Source organism: Channa argus, chromosome 5, assembly GCF_033026475.1.
Source record: "Channa argus isolate prfri chromosome 5, Channa argus male v1.0, whole genome shotgun sequence".
NCBI lineage: Eukaryota > Metazoa > Chordata > Actinopteri > Anabantiformes > Channidae > Channa > Channa argus.
Window position 1 is genome coordinate 12,096,289 of NC_090201.1, and position 25,109 is coordinate 12,121,397.

Below are 25,109 nucleotides of genomic sequence, written 5' to 3' on the forward strand. Positions count from 1 at the left end.
CTGCGTCACTATTACACGCTTGTCGCGGGCGTGAGTTGAGTTTACAGTCACGGCACGGAACGAAAATACACACTGTTACACACACCTAACAGGCAGACACAGAAAACCACACTCAGTATAGGGGGACAGGGCAATGGCGTCTGCGAGTGTGGTGGGGCAGCACCCCGAACCGCTGCTTTTCTTGAAATTGACCAGCGTGAGGAAGATAATCCCGCCGCTTAGGAAACCTTCCAAGGAGAAGTTGGTGTTCAGGAGAAGCTCGGGCACCGGCCGGGAGTGCTGGACAGTCACTGCGGAACCGGAGTCGGGAACGGAACACATGTGCCCAGAGCCAGCGAGTGGACGAATGGTTCCCGGTGAAGGTTGCGTAGCCCCCGCCGTGCCTGCTGCGCCACGTAGCCCGGACCGGGACAGAAAGGAGGGCAGAGCGGACTGCGAAGGGAACAACGGGACCAGGATCGAAGAAAGTCAAACCGGGCACATCACCAGTGACTGCAACAGCAACAGCAACTGTGACTCGGACCGTTACGCAGGTGGTCGGAGGACTTCTTCGTTCAAGAGGTCTCACATTAATGTCATGCCAAGCGAGTCAGCAGCGAATAGACACAAAGGGGCACGCCGGTACCGGGACGCGCCACACGGGAGACGGGATTCGCGGCACAGAGACAGCGGCTACCACAGCATCTCCTCAGCTGTGTCAGCGCAAGGAGAGAATGGTGGTCTCCCGCTGGAGCGGCTTACACAAGGCAGGACCGGAGTCGTGAGGCTGGCCCGCTCCGAACCTTCCCGCAGGGAGGCCTGGTCCATCTTTCCCCAGGGGGGGGACCCCCGGGTAAGGACGGAGCGGGGCGAAGGACACCGATTTGAGGCCAAGCCGGTCGCACAGGACTGGTGTGACGTCTGCAGCCGCCAGATCAATGCTCGGGCACTCACGTGTCACAGTAAGTAGAGTCCTCCGACACGTTTGTTTATTATTTTCTTGTAGATTCTTAGTGGGAAATAGTGATACTACAGTCACCCATAGGTCCAGCCAAGCACTTGCCTCCTCTCTTTGCACGCGATGTGAATGTACAGTATCTATAGGCTACAGCACACATTTTTATCAGTTGTGTGCTTGTACTTAATTTCCCATCATGAAATGGTGCAGAGTGTATGAGCCAGCCAGGGTCTCCTCGTTTTTTGTTTATGTTGTGTTTTGTAAGGTTAATTAGATTAAGAAGTATGCTCATAGGCGTACTGATGATGTCATTAATTACATTTGGCTTTGATGTTAGCCTTTATAGTTTGGCTTTGTATTTTACCTTTTAAGTTAATTTAACTAGTTGTCAAGGAAACATGTTAACGATGTGTTTTTTTACGAGAGAGGCGGTTCAGCTATTGAAAGGAACAGACGTGGACAACAAGAGAGGAGCAAAGGAACTGAATACAAGATAGTGGGAATCCCAACAAGGTAGAAGTGAAAGGCTCAGTGTGTAGCTGTGGAGGTTCTTACCCGTGTTCTGTGGATGTAGGAATCACTTTGAGAAACTTGCTTGATGGAATTGATTCGTGAACGTGTTTGTGAACGTGTATTGTAGAATAAGTCCGTTTTCGGCTAAGTTGAGCAGTTCAATTAATGATCAGAGTCATACAGCGATCTCAGGATTGGATAATTGTTGGACCACCTCTACACACAGAATGTTGGCCTTCACTGGAGTGTATCCGGACTATTTTCTGAAGGGCACAAGTAGCTCTTAACTCTACCATACTGGTGTCCCTGTATTAGGGCACAAAACATCTGTGCATGGTCCTCTCATGGAAAGCTCTTGTCCTTACAGCCTTGCCTTCAAGAGTTTTCACTCTGTGATTTGAAGCCTCAGCTGTAAGAGCAAGGGAAGATAGCAGAATTCACAGTGGTGAACTGGTGACACCCAGAGAACACGTAAACACTATGTAAGCAGCACTTATATACTGTATATAAGGCCATTTAAAAAATTTTATTCATAAACCAGACAGTTGCTATATATTGAACTGCTGTTCTCTGTGCTCTGTTCGCTCCTTTCTGTTTGGGCCAAGCCAGTTTGACTCAGCAGTGTGAATATGTGTTTAATGTAGTCAGAATGTGCATAAAGGTACACACATCTGCACTTTAGGCTGGAATCACTGAGCCCTGCTCAAAGATTTTAACATGTGTAGGGCTTTATTTTGCACATATTACATAATGCATAAGTTCTGTGTGTGTGTGTGTGTGCATATAAGAGCATGCAACTGCTGAGTTGGCATTGTGTCAGCAGCACACTGTCATGGTGAGGCTGAAGAGACAGTGAAATACAGAAATTGAACAGGTTAAAAGTGGGTGAAGAAGGGTACAGATTAAAAACTGGCTCGAATAGAGGGACCAGCCCAGAAGGAGACTGCACAAGAAAAGCAAAGGATGCCAAGTAGTTGCTATCAGCAATGACAAAAACAGTGGAAAGAGTCAGAGGAGAGGTGGAGAGGGGCAGGCTGATAAAAATGAGGAGAGATGGAGAGCTAGAACAAGAGCGATGAGGAGCAAAAAGAGCTGATGTAAGTGGGGCTACAGGAAATAAAGTGAGAGTTTGTCCAGCACTGCAGAGCTGTCTGATTTAGTGTGTTATCAGCAAGAGCTCAGTGGAGCGAGAGCACTATTCACATACTTACACACACAGTACTGAGTTTCTATATAACCCATGAACTTCACTTTGTTTTTTTCCTCTTCAGTTCTCTTTATAGATCAAGCAAATTAGCTGTCAGCTTGTGCTGCCAACAGCTGTGCTCCTGAGCAAACTGTCTTTTTTGCTCCCTTTTCCTGGAAAACATCAGAGGTGATTGCGGTGTACAGCAATGTTAGTCACCATGACATGTATGACGAGCCCTACAAATTTAGCCATTTTAAGGAGAAACATAAGCAAAACTTCCAAAATAGAAACAGCTCTCTCTGTCTCTCTCTAGCCCTTACACACACACACACGTTCCGTTCTTTCAACTACACTCAGCAAATGACAGGGAGTGAGAGACGGAGACCTTGCAACCATAAACAACTATCACTCTGTCTTTGTCTTGGTGAATGCCTGGCTCCCTCTGCCTGTCTTTAATTTATCACCCCCTCTGTGTTGACTTTGGTGTATATGAAGCTCATTGGAACCGTGCAGTTCGTGTCTCCTGGGACTGTGGTGATGTGGCCTTGTCCTACAGTCCAATATGTCAACTTCCAATTTCTGATGCTTTGTTGTCGTAGAGTCCAAAGAATGTATCCCTACTGGTGGTTTTTGTGTATGCTTGTGTTTTATTGGACACTATTCAGCAACCCCCACCCTTTACTGATAGAACCACCACACACTTACAGACAGGAGCCATATTTGAAATCAGCCTTAATGGGGCATAAAATATTGAAACAAATGACCAACATGTCTGATAAGAATGACACTAGACATGTATGAGCTCTGTACTGTATGTCAGATTACTGACACTAATCTGGTTCAATTAGAGAAATAAATCTGTCCCTCACTCTGATGATCTTCGATCTGTATCCAAATGTCAAGCCATTATTTACTAAAAACAGCAATAGTATGTATATACGACCAATAAAAAAAAACGATATCTGTCCCATTTGGAACAGTTACTCTATTATTGAGTGAGGGAGGGGGATGGCATCCTCCTTTAGTCAGGCTCTGGGCATTTCCGGAGGGGGATTATGTCTCGGGGATTGAGAGGACAGATTACAGACTAGAAGACAAGAGTCAGACGCCAGATTAATATTTAATTAAAGCTTTCAGGGACCCATGCTTATGTGGCAGCAGTGCTTTGACACATTAACTTTGTTTTTCTCTTGCACCATCAATCTCAGCCAAGCAAAATCGTACTGTATAAGAACACTTCGCCTCATAGTAGACTTTGTTTTATTACCTTTCTGCAGTTAATTAGTTAATTGTTTAGACTGGAAGTTAAATTTAAAATTTACAATAAAATAATAAAAAGGAAAATCTGCACACCTAAAAATCTAGAATTAAAGAACTTCTGAAGGAAAGCATTTCAACTCATTTTGATACCTTGATATAACAGAGATTATTCAGTGTGGCTATGTTTGTATGAATTTACTCTCCTTATTCTCACTCCGTTTTAGTTTGTCATTGGTTTTCGGGGTTTACCATCTCTGGGCAAGACGCTAAACCCCCGACAGACCATTCCCATCCCCAGCTGTGCAGTGCCGGTCAAAGCCAAGTAGAAATTGGGGAGGGTTGCATCAGGAAGGGCATCTAGTGTAATCAACAAATCAACAGGTGGACAATGATCCACTGTGATGACCCTAAACTCATGGAATAAGCCGAAAAGACAAAAAAAATTATTGGTTTTACAAATTAGTCTGCAGGTGGAACATTGTATGGCTAGGTAAATGTAATGTAAACATGATTTCACCACAATAAAAGGCATTACTTAACTACAACCCCATTTTCAAATTATATTGGTATATATTTATATTTAGACATCTGTGGCAGTAACATGTTTCAAAATCTAAGTAGAAGAATACATATTTTTGATAGACAAATTGTAATATTAAAACATTTGATGTAGAATTTTTGTACTATTTTCTACTTTAGGCTTCAAATTATTTGCATGTAGTTGCATTCTTTTTTAATTTTCATTTTATAGAGGAGCAGATGTAAGGTTGTGTGCAGGTCACTGCAGAGACAGGAAGTTGTCCTCACTTTGACACATGGCAGCAAGGAAACGCCACATAAAAATCTTTAAGCAGTCAAATTCACCACATATTGCCAACAATTGCCCTTTCAGTGTTGCCGTGATGCCCTGATCTCTATTTAGGGGATAATATTTTCCTTAAATTCTTTATTTCACCTCCTCCCCAGTGCAGGTCTTGTGTCATGAACCTTTTTATACAATTCACATTGGTCCAATCACAGTGCCATTTACAGTGGAAATAGAGAACATGGGAGTAGAGTTGTGTTAGATGGCTCATTACCTTCTTGTCTCGGTATACCACTGCTGCCACTCTGCCACACCTGCAATGAATATAGTTTTAACTAGACTTTCACGAAATCATTCCTTCAGAGCTCATAAGTCTTTTGAAAGAAAATAGAATATGCATACAAAGCTGCATTGAATATCAAAAAGAACTAGTAAACACAAGTTCAGCAAAGTATCACATCACACTTCTGTTATGGTAAATGGTCTGCACTTATATAGCGCTTTTCTACCTATTGGCACTCAAGGCGCTTTACACTGCTTCTTATTCACCCATTTGCACTCACACACTCATAACACTCACCGGGAGCAACTAAGTTTTGGTTCAGTGTCTTGCTCAAGGACACTTTGACATGTGATTGAGATTGGTGGACAACCGCTCTACCTTCCTGCGCCACAGTCGCTCCAATTATGTTGTGTACATTTTTGTTCAGAAAAGATTCTTTACCCAAGCAGACCCTTCAACAATTTTTGACCTTTATAAATGGAGGATGTGCCAAGATGGAGCATGAAAAAATATTTATTTTACCCGAAATATCTGCTTGGTGTGTTGTCCTCTACTTACTGTACATTGCTGCTCTGCTGTATGTATGGCAGATCAGTGGGGATTTTCAAACAGGCTATATTTAGGTTGCCCTTGGTGAATAGTGATAGCAGGACTGCAATGGCAGAGGTGGTTAGAGCACAAAGGAGAGTAGTAAGGCATTGTTAAACGTGTTGGAAGAGCGCACTATAGGCGTTTATCAATCATATCCAACCTATATGAACACAACAGACACAGTAATGAGAAAAGTAGTGACATCAGAGCATACCCTTCTTGTGGCATTGCTCTTGATTATGTCATAAGCTTGCGAGTGGAAATGGGTGAGCACATCTTCTTTCTCCAAACTCTTCCATTTTGGAAGTAGGGCAGGAGGAGAACTCCCAGTAGCTTTCTCTCTTTCTGACCACATATTAATAACCAACAGACTATGCATCACCACAACCCATGAAGACTTGAGGTGATGCATGTCCTTCACACTGACATGATACTGTATGTCACTATTGTGGGGTTAGTCAGGGTGGTTGACTCACTTCTCTTCAACCGAGCTGCTGGGTTTCACACCAAGAAGACAGAAAAGGGGCAGAGAAGAAGAGGCTGCATCATTAAGCAGCTGCGCCGTGGTCGGTTACATTTGTCCTCCACATTGGTCCACCATGACCTCAACTAATTGAGCAGGTGTCCTCTGAGGAAATGGGAAGGGGAAATGCTCCCATTGCTGGTCAGAGATGAGAAAAGGGAGCAGAGAAGGCTGGATTGTGACTGCATTTGGGGGTGTCTGTGCCTTTAAGCTGGCTGTTTGTTGCTGCAGACTGTGTGGGTGCTGCAGTAGAGTCAGTGAGATTGAGAGGAGAGAGGGAGAGCATGAGAGAGCATTGATAACGGAAAAAGGCTAAGAGTAGAAGCAAGCAGCACAGCAGAGAATCAGGGTTCATGTCCACACATTGATGTGCAGGGGACAACAGTCAAGGACAGACAAGTGCAGAAAAGAGTGAGGCAAGTAGAGAGGCGAGAGCTTTAGGGAGTGTGTCAGAAGCACAGGTGGAGGGGTGGCAGAGCGAGTGGAGAGGGGGCTATTTATTCGGAGCGTGGCACCGGTGGCAGAGTGGCTGCGCTGGGATGGCAGAGGGGGGAACTGGGGGGGCTGGCGCTGGGGCAGTCCTCAGAGGGACAGAGGCAGCCAGGGGCAGGCCAAGAGGGCCAACGAGGGTTATGCACACAGAACGGTTCCTGCCAGATGGTGCCACCATGCTCCATCCATGGCACAGATAGCGACTCTCATCCCAGGGAGGGAGGAAGAGACGGAGGAGGTAGCGGCGGAGGTCAGGTCTGGGGTAGCTGAAGGCGTCAGGGTGGGCAGAACGTTTCTCGGGCAGGTGTCATTGCATCTGGAGGAGGTCAGGGGTGATTCCGAAGGGGAGGCTGGCAGCGCCTGCTTTGGACAGGTGTCCCGGCGGCTTGGGCGACTCCTAAAGAGGTTGCCCAAGTCTCGTTCTTGGAGTGACAGCCTGCGGATCCTCCGAAGATCATCCTCTAATGGATCTCTGCTAACCACCTCAGGTATGGAGAGGAGAATGGAGTGTGCACAAGTTGTAAAAAGTGGGGTATGAAACTTAGAAGTTGTATGTACAAGCAAAAGCGGGATCAGTATTTTAGAAAAAAGAAAGATGATGAGTAGACAGGTTGTGCCGGGTTGGCCTGAAAGGCCAACTGTGGGCCAAAATATTTGGGTATTGTGTGCATCAGTCTGTGTCTGTCTGTGTATGGCCTTCGAACTCTGTTACTCTTTGTCTATCTATATTCCCCTGTCTGATCTGGCTTTTGTGTAAGAGCACATAGTGTCTATGTGTATATCGTTGTGTGTGAACAGTGAGGACAGAAGCTGTAGATTTGCTGTAAACAGTAGAATAGTCCAGTAAAAAAAAGGTTGGATGAATGTGCTAGATTTTATCAGTCTGTTCTTTCTTCAGACAGACATCTCTCTTTCACATCCACACACAGATTAATTTAAAAATCCAATCCAGAGTAAGAATATGCAGTGTAAATGCATTATCATATTGACATTCATATTTGTTAGCGGCATTTTGAAATACAAGTGAGACTGCTGGAGGCAGCGTAGCATCAAATTCACTATATTTTCACCAAATAGAGGACTGGCTGGGGCAGTTTTGCCTGTTTTAGTGTGGGGTAGAGGCAAATACATTATGCTTTCTTAGCTGTAAGTGTAGATGAGCAAGAAAACGGAGTGAGCAAAATGGCAAGGTAATGCAGAATTATTGATTCATTCATGGCAAGAGACTGACAATTGAATAAAAATAGATGCTATTGCAGCTTAGGTGTATGCGTGTGTGTGTGTGTGTGTGTGTGTGTGCTTGTTCGGCCTCCTGTCTAAACCTGATAAGACCCTGACCAAGCATGACTCAGGGTGCAGCTCATCAAAAGCTTACCCCTCCACCTGAGTGACGTTATGCTGCAGTCTCAGATGCTTCGGGAATAGCGTCAACAGCGTAAGCTACCACAGCGAGAGAATGGGTATTTTTAGATGGTGCTTCCTGTAAGAAAACCCAGTTAAGTATTATGAGTGAAGTGGCCCAAATCAGATGCCTCATTTAATAGCTTTGTTTTATCCCCATCTATAATTTTCCTCTGCAAAAATGTGATAATTGTTGAAGAGGAGGAAAATGATATTGTTGATTTATTTTATTTTTTTTTCGGCTTATCCCATGAGTTCAGGGTCGCCACAGCGGATCATTGTCTGCTTGTTGATTTGGCACAGTTTTTACACCAGATACCCTTCAAAACGCAAACCTCCCCAATTTCTATCGGGCTTGGACCGGCACTCTACAGCTGGGGAGGGGAATGGGCTGTTAGGGGTTCACTCACGCTTTGGTCTGTGCGACTGCCTTTACCAACTGAGCTACAGCATCCCCCAGGTCAATGATATTGTTGATACCAAACATAAAGAAATTGAGGCTATTTGTGGCAAAAATGCATTTCTGGAGTTTGATTGATACTTGTGATAAATGTCAAAATATATCAGCCTTAGCAGCTTCAAAATCAATTACCAATCCGAATTTATTCAGTCTCTTATGAATCCTCAAACTTGGTGGTAGTACAATGCACAAAATAGGTTAGTAATGTTACTCATTTGGAAAAGCATTTTTCTATAAATGCATAAGAAAAGGACATGTTATACATCACTGAACATCAATGTGATTTTTATTTATTTTTTGCTCCATTTTATGGATATAATTCAGTTTTCACCACATGACCTAGGTATAGGACAACAAACACCCACAAAAGAGCATTTTATTAAAATTACTGATCATAAACTTGGTAATTATGTAATCTTCAGCCACAGAAGCCTTCTCGATAAGAAAATGCTCCACTTGGAACATTCAGTTGAATCAATCTGCAGCTTAGTGGACAGAAAAAGCCTTTGAACAAATTAAAGCGCGGTTCTCCTCGTGTTTGCTTACTTAATTCTGGGAGCATCTGCAGCTGCACAGATGGAGTTATAGAGAGAGGAAGATAGAGATGCTGTGGTGATGGACATAAACACGCACAGGGTTAGTGCAAAATTACTGTTCACATGTACACACAGATGTCGAGGCGAAGGGTCAGATTTTATTTAGGTTTACGGGAAATCAGTTTGGTCACATTTGACAGGGCAGCATATCAAAGTGTGTGTGTGTGTGGCACACAGTTGACCATCTATAATTGCTTTAAATGAGCTATGATGGGATCAGACTGGCTAAAACCTCTCAAAGACCCCAAAGCTGCTCTTAATTCCTTGATTAAGTGATGGTGGTAATATCCTTACCCATGCGTTATAGCTACCAAACCCCTATTTACCTTCTCCCTCCTCACCGTTCATCTGCCATTATGTCTATCTGGTGCCATCCAGACATCCTCTGTGAGCTGAGAAACGCTGCTAATCTGTTTTGTTTACCCTCCCTTGTCTCTACCACACACCCACTGTCTCAATAAAACAACCACCCACATCCCGTATCTTCCAGTTCCTTTCTGTCTTGGAAACACACACACACACAATTTGTCCAGATTTGATCACACACAGCTCCCTCTAAGGTTACTGGAGATGAAACTGAAATAAGGAGAATTTTATGCCTCCTTGGGCTTGTGAAATCCATGCGAAGAGAGAACAAAGGACAGAGATTTTAGGAGATACTGTAGAAAACAGAAACATGACTCTGGAAACTTTTCATTTAGCAGCCAAGATTTTCTCACTGTCGTCATTTAACACGCTGTAATCGACACTCCTCCTTTCCTGTCTTCCTTCGCAGTGGTTGTTATCGACCCAAATACAGAAGTGGACATTAACACAGCCCCCACCCACTGTATAAGCTCCCTCATCTCTTTGCATTGCACTGATGGATTTTACTGGTGCTTTTTTTTCTTCATCTCTGTCTGTCTACATTATTGTCCAGCACTGTCTTGAGGCAGTGTCAGTTAAGAAGCAGTCAGACTGGAATGATGGGATAGCAGACAAAGTGGTAGTCTGAACACACACCTTCAGCTGTGGAGAATCAGCTGAGGCCACTGTTCAGTGGTGACACATAACACCAGACGCTAGACATTATGGCTCTGTGCAAAGGAGTAGATGGTGATGGGTGTTTATAGCCTAGGCTCATTACAGTCATCTCTTGGTGTCCTAAACTCAGATAGATGTTTACGTGTGTGCGTTCACATAATAATAGCTTTATTAAAGCAGGAAATACCTCACAGAGGCAATATGTTGTCTTTTAGAGGAGCAGCAGCTAGTTCATACAAAACAGGAATTACAAAATGTATAAATAAGGATAGAAATAATTAAAATATGTGAAGAATCAGGTCTGAAGGACTGTGTTAAGTGGTTTCAGAGATGTAATAGAAGTAGTAAACCAATACATGAATAAATGTATTCAGTGGAATTAAATTGAGTTCAACCTGTTGAAGGGAATACAGGCATCAAACGAATCATAGTTCTTCAGTTCATGAAAGAAAATATCTTTAAAGGGAAGTCAAATAAAATGCTCTAACACTGACAGCTAGATAAGCTTGCCTTCTAATCATAAATGCTTTTTCAAAATGTATTATAGCTGGTTCTCGAAGTTTTGCTTGTGATTGAAGCACTTTTTAGTCAAAGGTAGCAGAGAACTTGGCGGTTCCTATACCGTGTTTGATGCAGACTTCAATCAAAAGCCAACATCAGGAGGAGAAAGGCTCCAGTCTAATTTAACGTCATGAATATGTAAGTAGGATGGAAAAATGTCTCTGATCATGTCCAGAATCCAGAAGTGGGGGCAGACATTACTGTAAATAGATCTGAATACAACTTCTCTTAAAATTCCAGCAGAGAGGAATCAGTCTTTCTGTCTTTATATTTATGGAACTTCCCATATTTTGTAACAGTGTACTTCCCCAGAGAAGTAAAAGGGAAACCCATTAAGTACTACCATGGAATCTAGAGGGGGGATTTGTCTTTGACATTTAAACCACCAAAAAAATATGGCCCTTTTGCTTACATTCCTCTCTTTTGCTTTCTCTTTTGCCTTGTGATTGTGCCTGTGTCAGCACCCCTTCATAGCCTTTATTCATTTGATTGTTGTAGCAGTTTCTATTATGACTCACACAAGTATGGTACTACATTCCAAGGAGGTACATCTTATTCTGGGCCTTCACACACCTATGCATATATGCCCCAGTTAGCCACAACATTAAACTGGTGGGGTAAATGTTGTGGCTGATAGGTAACGAAGAAAAGGCCTAGATCACGAGTTCGATATTTAACAAAAAGCACCTTTTCTAAGTAACAGGTACAGGAATCCTGTAACTTAAGTGCATGTTAAACCCTTGTTTTCATAAAGATGAGTCCACAATTGGTTAAAAATCCTGAAAGGCTGATTTTCTTGCGTTTATGTATATGTGAGTGTGAGTGAGAGACTCTGTCTTATCAGTGTGGGAATAATCTGGATCCTGACTGAACTGTGGTTTGCTGACAGTGGCCTGTCATACTGTAGGTGTTTTTGATTGAGTCTGACTGTGCCACTATTTTTACTTGTGGTTCACTGGTTCTTGCTCTTAAAATTAATTATTTGAAAAGCCAAGGGACCAGGGTCCTTCCTAAGTAACTCATCAAAGAACTAAATAATAATATTATTTAAAATAATATTAATATTAAAAATAATATTGCCCAAATTGTCAAACATTTGTTTTTACTGTAACTATGGCTGAGGTGGAGTCTCCTGGATGGAATGAATGAAATGACGCAGAGCAGGAAAAGAGTCTCTCTCTTCCCTTCCCCTATGTGTTTCCGTTCCATCCCTCTTTCTGCTGTGGCCTCTAAACTGTCGTGAGCAGAATACCTCTTATCTGAACTCCCCTCTTTCCTCAACACATCCCTGGTGTCAGCCAGGCTTTGCAGCCCTTTCCTTTCACTCTAGCTATTTGCCAACCTGTCTCTGTCTCACACACATACTTGTCTGTTTTCTTCTTATAATGCAGTGACCTCGAAAGTGTAATGAGCAAAGAATATTTTGTCTTGAACTTTACTCTTTGCTGGTCAGCAAGCCCTTTCCTGTCTCCCTTTACTTTCCTTGTCCTGGGTGCTGTAATCAAACACGTTATTTACTACTATGAAAACATATGGAGTTTATCATTCACAAACAAGCTCCTCAAAACTTCGATATCAATACTACACAGAGAATTATAGGTAATTAGTAAAGAAAACGTCATGGTGTTCTACCAGTGGCCCCATGTAAATAGAGCTCTGCTGTTTCAACAGCGGTCATCAAGAAGCTTGTTGCCATGGTTATGGTGCTGGTGCTGATGCTGAGTTTGAGAGATGCAGTGGTGTCTCTCTCCAAGAATAATACAGTCAGTCACTAATATCAGTAAACAGAAAAACAACCATACAGAGTCCAGCTTAATATGCCTGCAGCAACACCAGAAGACAATGTATTTGTTAAAAATGAATTTATGTTTTTCTTCAGTCTTGTTAAATATATGTAGCTGGCAAGATGGTCCTCAAGAAGCTCCTATGCTTGAGAGCCAAAACAGGGATCTGACTCAGAATTTCCTCAAACTGCACTCACTCTTTAAAATCTTTCGTTTCTTTAGCACAGATTATCTCACTGCCTGAAGAGAAGTGAGATGTCCATTTCACGGGAAAAGCCTTCAGCCACAATAAAGTCTGTAAAGCGTAAACAGACTTTCAACGGGTTTTCATATGTGAAACCAAATAAAAATCACAGCTGGACTATTTTGGAATGTCTTGGGGGAAGTACCTAAATCTATTCTTTTCTAAGTAAGCAGTAAGGTGGGAGTTGACCAAACTTGGGGGGCTAAACTGTTACAATTTGTTGGCCTTGAATGTTTAAGTGTGCCCATCTTTCGTGCAATGCATTATGTCTGTGTAACATTATGTATTCGATTCTGTTATGGGCTATCTGCCGGAATTGTACATCCATTAAATGACTATCCATCTGTGCAATGAGTCTGCACCAGAAGACATCATATTTCTTTTCATATGAGGGGAAATTAGATATGTGAAAGTGGATCTCAGTGGTGTGATGTAAGTTAAGTTGCCTGATTACAACTTAATTCTTTATTATTACAATAAATGAATGGGTATATCCAGTGGGTGGGGCTCTCTATGGAATTATATTTAGTCTAAATCCCTCTACACTCAAACTTGTATTGTCAGGTATGTTGTGTTAAGAAATACTCTGTGCCGTCAATGACTTGTAGCTGTGAGACTGGCATCAGCCACTAGATGGAGCTAGTTATTTGTTCAATATGAGCATTTATATGACCATACAAGTTGATTAAATCAGAAAGGGGCACTTACTGGTGTCTAATCAGCATTTGACTCTTTGACAGTACAAGTCATAGAGAGGTGTAGTTCACTGCATTAGATAAGTGTTTTCTTCACTGCTGGCCACATACTTCTTGTGTCCTATACGTGCTCTTGGTTTTCACTAGCCTGTTTTTGTGTTTGTCAGACTGCAGCTATACCTGCCACCTGGAATGTGAGAGTCAGGTCCAGCTGGACTGCAACCAGAGGGACAAAAAGCAGGAAGAAACTCAATCTCCCAGAAGCCACTGCTTCTCCACAGCCCAACCGCACAAGGTGAGCATTAAAAGAGAAATAATATAAGAATACACAAGAAGGGTAGGTATCAGACCTTGTGTATTTTTATGGATGTAAAGGACAACTGTTCAGTTGTAGTCTATTGAACTCTTTGTGTGTGGGTGTGTGCGACAAAAGTGTACATGCGTCAGGATTGATCTCATCACCCACACTTTTACATAACCACCCTCCTCTTTCACAACAAGCCGTCTACTTATAAATTTTTAAATGTACTCATTTGGTTTTTTTTGGTCACAGAATGTTCTGCGGATAGAATCTCCTAGGACACATTGACATCTGATGTGCCTCTCTCTCTCCTTCTTGCTCTCCCACTCACTCTCATAGCCTCTTTCATCCTCTTGTCTGAAGCTCCTCTCTCCCCCTGCAGTTTGGCTATTTTTTTTTTTCAGTCAGTGGTGGATCCTGATGTCCTCACATTATCAGTAAAATAAAGACCAAAATAATTAGGCTAAGCACTGTTCTCAGTAGAGGCCTTTATTATGGAATGGCTGTGCTTTTAGCTGTTCGCAAATGTTCTGTGTGCTAATGGAATATATGACATTATCAATTAATTCAGGTAAACTGTAGTTTCATCGTTGTAACTCATATTATATGACCCACAGGAAATTCAGTGATACAATAATTATGTACAAGTCATCCTCAAAATACTTCACCCATGTCTGTTTAAACAGATACTTTATAGAGTTATTTTTAGCTTTCCCACTGCTATTCTTAATGAGTTTATTGACCCTGTAGTTGAAGATAATGAGCTGAGCTCAGTCAGAATTATGTTTGTGACAGATGGCTGTCTTTAAGGTATGTGAACTGTCATACAATCACACTCCCTTTGCTTCCTACTATACATTAGTACTGCAGACAAGACATGACAGCTAATTTCCTGCAGTACTCTGTCTCCCCATTGCTCTGTTTTATAGCTGTGGCTGCGTATGAGTGGTTGTGTGTTGTCTTTCCTATGTCTTTACTGTGCCCTATTGTGTGTGCATCAGCAGAAATCGATTCTTCCCCCCCCCAGTTCACTGCTATTTCTGCAGTAGTGTTGTTCACTATGTGCTGCATGTGTGTGTGGGGGTGTTTGTGTGCAGCATCCCACCCCCTGGACACGGCCTTTTACAGTAATGACAACACTGATTGGAAGCAAGAAGCAAAGTGTCTAATACTCAATCATCAGCCGAGTCAAACCTGACAGAAAGACACCAGATGAAACGATGACACACTCCCTGCATGCTATGTCTCCTCTGTAGCATATATGTGTACCTAGAATCATGCGTGAGTACATTTTAAAATCATATTAAACACAGGAATGGCATATGAAGACAGGTGCCCATTTGCATGATTAATTTCAGAAGAGACAGCAGCTTAAGTTGCATTCTGACAAAGGGTATTCACTGCTAGGAGTCAGAGGGCAGATTGTAGGGTCATTGTAGATTAGCGGTCACCCTAATGTCCACCCTGAGGGCTATTATCCATTGTTTTCCTTCACCTTATGCACTATGATCCCACGCCTCCAACATCAGCAGTGGTTGCCGCTAAGGTGGTTTTTCTGTATTTTTTTGTTCCCGAGTTGTTGGAATATCAACAAATAAGTCCTAAATATGGCATGGCCCCATAAAATGCACATGTTTACAGTGGCTATAAGGGTTTACAGCCAACCGTTGCTTGGTGAAGGAGATAGTCAGTATCAGAATATTTCCCAGCTTCTGAGCTAGTATTTCCTGTAGCTGCTGCACTTATGTATGTAAAGCAGGAGCTGTAAGGTTTCAAATCTCTCCCTCATCAACGTTTCTACTTAAGTCTCTCTGTCTTTATCTCTCTCTCTCTCTCTGTCTGTCTGTAAGCGGAAGTGGCCATGCTCTGCAGGGTGCAGTCGCTTGCAGGAAGAGAGAATGGAGAGAGAAGGGGGAGGGTGTTTGCAAGCTGATAGCATACTCGACCACAGATCGTTGAGCAAGGCTGCAAGACAGTGAGGCAGGCAAGCTGGTGCAAAGACAGACAGACAGACAGAAAGGGAGGGCAAGAGTGAGAGAGAGAGAGGCTTGCTGCGAGGCATCTGTGTTTCTGTGGTAGTATTGCCAAAGCAACGGAGAGAAGAGGAGAAAGGGTGTACAAGGTCTATGAGCGACAGTATTGCTGCGGCTAAATCATCTTCTGCTACTGTTTACTCCGGACTAAAGGGACGGACAGATTACACATAAATGCTGGCATTGCGCTACTACTGCAACCAGGACTTGAACTGAATCTACAGCGGTGTCATTTCTTCACTGAAGGGTCTTTACAGATATAAAGCATGATGAAAGCAGGATGAGGCATTGCGTGCATCCGTTTTTGAGCATTTGTTTGTGAGTATATAGCAGGTGCTCTCAGGTGAGCAGGGTTAACTTGAAACCGACCTGTAAACCGACTCCATGACACCACCATGTGCCTGTGTATGTGACTGAAATGGTTACGTACTGTGGATGAATGTGTACATCTGTGTATGTTTAGCTGCAAATGATCAGGTGCACATGCTGTGTATGCGTGTTTGTGACACCGGCATCAGAGATTGCACACACACACACGTCAGGAGGAAGTGACACGTCTGTGCTTACTCTCAGATTTCCTGGTCCCCTCTCCAGTAGCACGCCAAGTGCAGAATCTGAGCCGAGTTCACCTGTCTCACCCTCACAGGTGGAACTTAAACTCTCGATGTATAAGCAGAGGAGCACTGACTTTTTCTGGATGAGTAAAGGAGAGTTGGACGCGTGTAAACTCTGACTGTGGCTGAGTGTTCCATCAGCCCTGCCTTTCGAGAACAGCCAGGACTTCCTCAAGCTGTCACTGTGCCGCTCTGGTACTGTTTTAGTGCCAGAGTCTTTCTCTGGATCTCTCCATGACTGTTAATACAGTGTTGACCCCCTCCATGACCAGCAGTAACAGCCTGAGCAGTGGGTACTGCAGCCAGGACGATGAAAGCGAAGACTTCTCTTTCTTCACGGCTAAGACCTCATTCTTCCGCAAACCCAGACATGCAGCGAAGGTACAGAATCAGGATAACACTCTGACTCTGACAAATGTGATTGCAGGAGTAAGACAAACTCAGAGGGATCAGACATTTTAGTTGGAATGCGAAACTAAACTGCCATTTAGATCAAAAACATAGAACCAAAAAGCAGAAGTATGTAGAGGAAGTGGTGGTGTTTGTACATGCTTAAGTAGGCCTCTAGGTGTGTGTGAATGTATGTGAGAGTGTAGGAAAAGGTTACTATTAGACATCTGTTGTGTAACATTGACATTGTTCTTCAACATTCATCACAGCTTGTTAAAGAAGTAGCATAGATGTAACATCATAATCTGAAAGCACTGTTTGGACACTGCTGTGTGGTGTCATCTCAAACTGTTACCTCTGGTCAACAAAGATAATGTGTTTGCTGTGTTTTAGCAGAACTTCTGAGCAGATAATGTTAACTTACAGGTTCGGTAGAGGTTCCTTCGCTATGCTGCGTGGGAGAGGTTTCCGTAGAAACAAAGCTGGTACTGGTATTGCTGCACTATGACAAGTGTGTGTGTGTGTGTGTGTGTGTGTGTGTGTGTGTGTGTGTGTGTGTGTGTGTGTGTGTACACGCGTTTGTGTAGGGCAACTACTTTACACTAGCAAACCGTTTTGCTAGTTACCATGGCAACTCATCGCACACACTTCCTGAGACTTAGTTTTGCATATTTGATTACTTCACATAATTTTGTCATGTACTGTAACATATGTAAGCAGAGTCCTACTTATGGTACTGGTGTTAGGTGGTGCCTTTTTGTCTTTGGGGCTTAATGCACAGTAGGTGAACGATAGTGAGAAATGTAACAGATAAAAATAAGAAGGATACGTAGGATAAGAAGCCTTGAGATGAAATGAAAAAGAATGGCTCAACAAATGAATTGTGCCTGGCACTAAAGGTAGCCCTGCAGTGTGCTGTATCTTCCCTGAAAGTTAACCTGTCCTGGTTCTTTACTGCGTTTGAATGTGGAAATGACTTATGGAAATGAGATATGCAAAGATCTTGTGAATACAGCCATCGTTGTGTATTTTGTGTATAAAATATGTGTCACTGTATAAGTCTACTTCTATGCGAGTGCACATTTATGTTCACACACACATATACAGTGATATATATTTAGATACATTAAATCAATAGAAGGGGAGTTCAGATCCTCTTTTCTTTATGGATTATTTCCATGTCTGAGCCTTTTACTCCAGATAAGCCAACCAGCTTTAATGTGTTTTGTGTATGTGCATCTGCATGTGTATCACTGAAGTGCAGGAGCTACTTTGTGTGCAGTTCTCTCTGCCCTGTGTTTTAATGCAGTAAAAATAAGTGGGTTATATCACCGTTGATTAAAAAATGCATTTTTTACATATTTTACACGTTTGCTGCACAGTCACACACTCAAGCATAACACACATCAGAAAAAGCCGGTAAACAATACAATATAATACTCATAAACTGGACAGTTTTAAAGTACTGGCCCATCGTTGAGTGTTTTTATTCTGTACAATTTTGGAACAGTCTTCATTGCATTGCATTTTTTTTCTTCATTGCAAGTACTCGTTAATTATCTAGATAAAGATTTGCGATGCACAAAACACACTAAAATATAAACTGTAACATATGATGCATAGCTACACATAACACTATAAAAAGAAGTTGGACCAGATATACTACAAAATCTAAGTATTGTTAGTACAATGAACTTAAACATACTTTAACATGTTTTCGGCTGTTGCATAAGTGAAACATAGAATTCCGAACCTGTACATTATATTAATTCTAAATAAGGAAAGTGCCAGAATATATTCACCTTTGTATAAATGTGTTTGTATTTCTGTGTGTGTTCTGGCAGTGCTGACACGCAGCAGTCTCTGGGCTGTGAAATCGAATCAGTGTGTGTGTTCTCACTCATGCTGCTCCAACTCGACACTTGACCCAGTAACGGCATTTTGCTAACTCATGCAGTTGTGTCGGTGCGTGTGTGTTTGTGTGTTTGTGCTTGCATATTTTATTGCTGAATTCTTCTCACAGCTTCTTTTATTATTAATTGTTAAGGCAGTTCTCACAGAGACACTTAGTCTTATTGGCCGAGAGATAAGGATTCCAGAGTTAAGGGTTTTCTTAGGATCATAATGTCAATTACACACACACTTGAATTTGACTAACACTGGTGGTCAGTATATACAAATGCACAGACAGTTTGATGTGATGCTGACTGGACTTGTCTCTGTCACCTGTTACACTAATATTACCAGGCAGTGACAGAGTGGGCTCACTTACTGCCAGAGGCTGGTATTGTTCGTGAAAGTCAACCTTTATCAGCCCAAGACAGACAGGTTAAGATGGGGCAAACAAATAAAATGTGGGCAGTTTAGAGTGACAGCGTCTCGGTCACGGATATTTGTAACTTATACTGATAAGTAAAAACACAGTAAAAAAGATTTAATTTCTCACAAATTGAAGACCAAAGTTACAGTGTCTCAAAATGTTGGTGTTTTCCTGTAACCAACTACCAAACTGCACATGCCTTTTCAGGCTTCACTTCTCTGTGTTTCTGTGTCTTGCTGGTCATTGGCTTCCTTATGACCTGGTTTGGTCAGGTCGGTGTCCCCAAGACTTTTTGTAAGGGGGGAAACAGCACTGTTGTCCTGCTCTATTGTCCTCTGACCACTCTCACTGGTATGCAGAAAGGGAGGGCAGAGACCTGCTTCGGCTACTTTTAGAAACTCGCATACAAACACAGGAATTCCTGCAAGTTTCTTTTCATTTTGTAGCATTGGACTGAGAGTAATTTTAGCTTTTATGTTCCAGATTCTTTGCTTAACTCCCAGATCGAACCATTCGCAATACATAACATCTATCTACGATAACAAAGTTTCATTGAAATCTGGGTTTTAATATCCTTCTTACATGAATGACATTTAAGTTGATCATAATAGTATCAGCTTTCTTCACTGCAGAATCAAAAGTCTTGTTTTCACTGGACAGGACACTGAATGTGTCCATTTTCACATATGGACACATTTTCCAGCAAAAGCCTTGAATCTTAAATGTTATTACCGCACTACACTGTGTGCGTGTGTGTGTTGCTTATTGCCAGAAGGTGCCACACTCTATATGCTTGCAAACACAAAGATACACATATACACTTATACATATACGCTGCATCAATATTGAATTAAACAGTGACTTCATGCCTGAGGACTCCCCTAGTGAACAATTCCTGCCTTGCATCAACTTTTACACACACACACACACACACACACACACACACACACACACACACACACACACCGTCCAGTTTCCCTAAACCTAACTATATCCACTAGGTCATCAAGATATTTCATTCTCCTAACCCTAACTTAACCCCAAACATACAAACAACCCTAATCTTAAACAAAATGATCCCAGTTAAACTCACAGGGATCAGCATCTTTTTCCCACAAGGACGGTCATTTCCCACAAGTGATTGTGTGGTCAGATTTAAGTCCCTATAATGTAAATAATACCTTACACACACATGCCTTTCACTTTCTCTGTCCCAGAAAATTGTGAGATAGAGAGGATGCATCCCACTGTACTATAAATAACCCAGTCAAACTGTGTTGCTAAGGCTGGCTCAGCAGCCATTCTTTCATCATTCCTTACCCCTTACTTCTTTCTTTCACTGCCTCCCACTCTTTGACTCCTTCTCCTCCCACTTTATTCTTGCCTTAGTCTCTCTCTCTCTCTCTCTCTGTCGCTCTCTCTCTCTATTAGTAGTCGCAGAGGGAAATAAGTGAAAGTGACAGGGAGACAATTCTTTCAGTGTACTAGTGTTGTAATATTGAGTGTGGTTTAGTCCATTCACAACATTTCCTGTCTTTGTGTATATCTACAGAATTGTGAAACCATGGTTAGGAGGAGGAGGGTGGTGAAGGGTCTATAAGAATCTGCATTAGTTGAAATCAGGGCAGCAGGTTTTCTTTTTTAAAATGGCGCTAGATAGGAGAGCAACTGGTTTTTACAAGTAAATGATAATGTGAGAGACCACACACTCAAGAACTTGGCCTAGATGTCGTTTAGTCTTGTTTTAAACGAAATATTGTACCTGCTGTGCCTAAAATTTTGTCAGTCCACTTGTTAAATAAAAATGTGATAGATTGACTATATATTATTTAGATGTCTATTCATAAAATTTAGCCAACCAAGGTAGACCATTTTTTAGGACTGCAAGTGAAACCAGCGCCATCTGCTGGTTAAAAATAAAACCCTCTTATTTACATTTCACTAATCATTTATTTTTCTCTCAACTTACAGCAGATTGAGAAAAAGGAGGAAGAGGAGGGAGGAGCAAAAGACTTATCAGAGGAAGAGGTGCGGACCAGAATAGAAGAGTATAACACTCAAGTCTCTGAAAATGGCATGAAACTGGTGAGTTGTAAACACTTGTTGCACTTGTACTAGTATAATGATAAACTAGCTATGACAAATCATTTTACAGCTTCCTCACTTTCTTAATTATTGAATTGAAACAGGAAGTTGAGCTGGGACATATGTAGCAATTAACCATATAAAAGTAGGAACAACCAGAGAATTCTTATCCATGTGAGTTGATCAGAATGAATGGCTAAAGATGCATTATTTTTATTGGGGCGGCTGTGTCAAAGAAGGTAGAGAACTTGCCCCTCCATCCCAGTATTGGCAGCTTGATCCCCATCTTTTCCTGTTAAAGTGTACTTGGACAGGACACTGAACTCCACAGTGTCTCCTGTTTGGTCAGGTCAGCACCTTGCATGGCAGCTGCCATCATTGGTGTGTAAGTGGGTGAATGAAAAGCAACTGTAAAGCACTTTGGGTACTTATAAGGTAGAAAATCACTCTATAAGTTCCGACAATTTATCATTATTTAGTATGTAACTAGTATGGGTCTGCCCAAAGGTAACAGCACATCGAAAGCTCATTTATTTACATCTTATTTGTTTAATTTGTACAAGAATTGTGGATCTGCATATTTTTTGACTCATACTACTTTAGTTACTTTAGGACAGAGCCAGGGTAGATGTTTGCAGTTTTCATGCTAAAATATCTAAGCTGCTGCTTGCTTGTAGACTTAGCCTTCTTAACTAGCCCAGCTAGTAGATAGTATATTTCCCTAAATGTCCTTTCTAACTGTCTCCCTGTTTGTCTGTGTGGGTTGCAGGCTTCAGATGGATCCTACACAGGCTTTATTAAGGTCCACCTGAGGCTCAGTCGACCAGTCACGGTCCCCGTTGTGGAGTCGGTGAGATCAGATGGAGCGTCAAGGCAGACCGGTAGCCACAATCGAGCACTGTCAGAGGACCAGGATGGGACAGACTGTGGGCAGAGTGAAAAAAGAACATCTTTCTATCTGCCATCCGACTGTGTGAAGCAGCTGCACATCAGTTCTCTCACCACCACCCAAGAGGTCATCCAGGGCTTGCTAAAGAAGTTCATGGTGTTGGACAATCCTCGCAAGTTTGCATTGTATAGGCAGACGCACCGGGACGGGCAGGGTGAGAAAAGCACACCTGGTCACCAGCTCAGAGGAGATATACAGTATGTACGTAATAAAATAGCATTTAACACCATATTTTTCTTTGTTATTTGCAGATCTGTTCCAGAAGCTTCCTCTATGTGACCGTCCTCTTCTGCTGAGGTTGATAGCAGGACCGGACACAGAGCAACTCAGCTTTGTCCTAAAGGAAAATGAGACTGGAGAGGTGGAGGTAAAAAAGCATACAAACATACACAAACATATTTTTACACACTTGAAGTTATTACAGTGCAGGTTGACAGACATTCGTGGAAGGCTATGGAGAAGAACTGTTTGCATTAGTCTAACAGTCTTTTTTCTCTCGCTTTCTTTCTTTTTCTTACAGTGGCATGCTTTTTCTGTCCCTGAGCTACAAAATTTCCTTGTAATCCTAGAGAAGGAGGAGTCGGAGCGCGTGAGGGTAGTGGAGCAAAAATACGCCACGTACCGTAAGAAACTACAGCTGGCCCTACAACAACATGATCCCTGACCCCTCACCTTTTACCTTATGATTTCAACCCAGGGAGAGACTGACCCTTTGAACACTGACCCCATGAGCTTACTCAGAAACTGGAGCCACAGCTGAACTTATGTAAAACCGGATGTAAAGCCCTCGACATATGTACACAAACATACAGCACATACACCCACATCACACGCAGTTGCAAACCCTTTCTCAGGACACATATGAATCACCCCAACATCATCCGTACATCCACTCCCTGAGGAGAGAATTGCGGCTGAAAGCGACATGGAAGCCTACAGGTTGTGTGGGTCTGCTAACTGATTGGACTTGTAGTGTTTTCATTGCCAAGGACCTGAAACTCCAACATTAGATTTCATTTGTGACTGTTGTGAAGAGATGGTGTTTTTAAAGATTACTTCTTCTTCTGCTACTGTTGCTGCTGCTACTGCAAGTGTTACTTATGCATGAGTCTCTCTCAGCTCATCCCCCCGAACATAGAGTTAGAATTAAAACGAGAGGCATGATTGCTTTTTTCTGCATCTCTTTGGGATGGAAGGACAATCACACTGTGTTCTTTTTTTATTATTATTATTCTTGCAATTGATGTATAGAGTTATCATTGATGTTGTTGCTTTTTATTGAGATGTTATGGAGGTGTCAGTGTCAGGTTTGGAGTCCGGAGGAGAATGACAACAAGGACCAGAAAGATTAAAAAAAGCGAGATCCATTCTCTGATCTCTCTCAGGGAGCATGTGTTGAGCAGAGAAAAAAAAGCCTAAAAGAGGCAAAAAAAGAGGACACTCTTCCATCCCTGTAATTATTGTTATTCACCCACCTAAATGCCATGTAAAGACTTGTGTGAAGACACTGTCAGGTGATTAACTGACGGAAAGATCTTCCATCAGACACTGTTACCACCCCTGCCTCCTCCATACAGAAAAAGAAACCTGGCCTCTTCTCAGATGATAACTGTGATTACATTTCCCTCCATCAATCCTGATCTGACCAACCTTGTCTGAACTCCACTCACAAATGATGCCTACAATTCACGACCTTTACAGATGTTACACTTTACATACACTGTTATTGTTTATGGGGTGTATTTGAATGTGAGATGATTTTTACACCAAAGCTTAGAGGCACATAGGTATTGAGTGGATTTTAAAGGTATGAGAGTTAGGGAATTTATTGATATAAAGGGTGGTGTATGTAAAGAATAAACCGGATTCTGTTTTGCACATTTAGATGCCAATCATTGATTGGTTCTAGTCTGGGTCATGCATCTTTGTTTTCCTTTTCTATCATCTCATCACCTTCCACCCAAAAAGGGAAAAAAGAAACAAAAAAATATTTAAAATTCATGATAATGGCTATGATGTACCAGTGCTGTGTTTGCAAAACACATGTATAATGTAGACACTGGAAAAAGTTTGACAAAATCTTTACTTTGTTGTTATTATTATGAATATTATTATGCTTTTGATAATTCCTAATGGTTGTTGTGAGTGTGTGTGTGTGCTCGCATTTGCGTGCGTGCGTGTGTGCGCGCATTTGTGTGCGTGTGTGCTTGCATGTTCCTTTAATATGGGAAAATGTGACTAGTGTGACTTTGGTGTGTGTGGCGCTCCCTCATTTGGCCTCATTTATCAAGTATTAAAGCATTGCAGAGAGTTCACGTATATCCCAACATATAGGTAATAATGGATGTTTTAAGAACAACTATTTGGAATGCATGCATCATAAAATAACAGATTTACCAAAGCATTTTTAAAAAATGGAAATTCTTCATTTTATGGATATAAATACTAATGAATGAGGTCTGTTGTCCATAAGCACATGCTCAGTCAACCCAAACCTTTTTTATTTTGATTTTTTTGACACCACCACCCAAAGCCTAAGCTTTTCCTGCTGGCAGTGCCTTTTGTTTAATGTACCCCTGTGTAATGTGTGTTTCAGCACACAGGTGCCTGAGTCTATGTGTGGGTGCTTTGCATGTGTTTTCTTGGGCGGTGGTGTATTTTTGCTGTCTGTTCCTCTACCCTTAACACCCATGTGTCTTTTTAACATGCACTCTGTGTGTGAACGTATTTGTGTGTGAGTGTGTGTGTGCGAGGTTCTTGTTATTTATTTCATGGTTCTTTCGAACCACGTGATATGTCAAGGATGTTGAGACATGCTTTTGTCACAACATGCTTATTTGCAATTTATTTTGTTTTATCTGAAGAAGTGTGTAAAGATATATATCAGTAGAACTGTACAGACTATCAAAATTCAATAAAAAGGTTATCCCTTTATTGAAATGTGCTAATTTCGTTTTATCTTTGGGTTTTATGTTACATCACTATAAACTAGTATTGAAGCGGCGAACTAGTAAGTCCTTCCTTGATAGCTCATATTTTAGTATTTCTCTATATGTCATA

At 41.9% G+C, this 25,109-nt stretch overlaps 1 protein-coding gene across 4 annotated transcripts; it reads left to right on the top strand.

Annotated features, from left to right (window-relative positions):
• The first annotated feature begins 15 nt into the window (after positions 1-15).
• On the top strand, positions 16-24,705 carry rassf5 (Ras association domain family member 5). Of its 4 annotated transcripts, none has more exons than XM_067504361.1 (6): positions 16-941; positions 13,525-13,652; positions 20,990-21,100; positions 21,870-22,203; positions 22,301-22,416; positions 22,570-24,705. In XM_067504361.1, exons 1-6 carry the CDS (start codon positions 134-136, stop codon positions 22,711-22,713), a joined length of 1,641 nt encoding a protein of 546 aa, XP_067360462.1. In that variant the 5' UTR covers positions 16-133; the 3' UTR covers positions 22,714-24,705. The 4 variants fall into 4 exon arrangements, with proteins under 4 accessions (XP_067360462.1, XP_067360461.1, XP_067360464.1 ...); XM_067504360.1 differs by having other exon boundaries at positions 18-941; positions 20,987-21,100; XM_067504363.1 differs by lacking the exons at positions 16-941; positions 13,525-13,652 and adding an exon at positions 15,584-16,686.
• The last annotated feature ends 404 nt before the right edge of the window (positions 24,706-25,109 follow it).

Coding starts and splice junctions, on each gene's coding strand:
- rassf5 (XM_067504360.1), top strand. CDS start 134: ATGGCGTCTGCGAGTGTGGTGGGGCAGCACCCCGAACCGCTGCTTTTC. Junction 13,653..20,986: donor CCACAGCCCAACCGCACAAG/GTGAGCATTAAA, acceptor CTCAACTTACAG/CAGATTGAGAAAAAGGAGGA. Junction 21,101..21,869: donor CTGAAAATGGCATGAAACTG/GTGAGTTGTAAA, acceptor TGTGGGTTGCAG/GCTTCAGATGGATCCTACAC.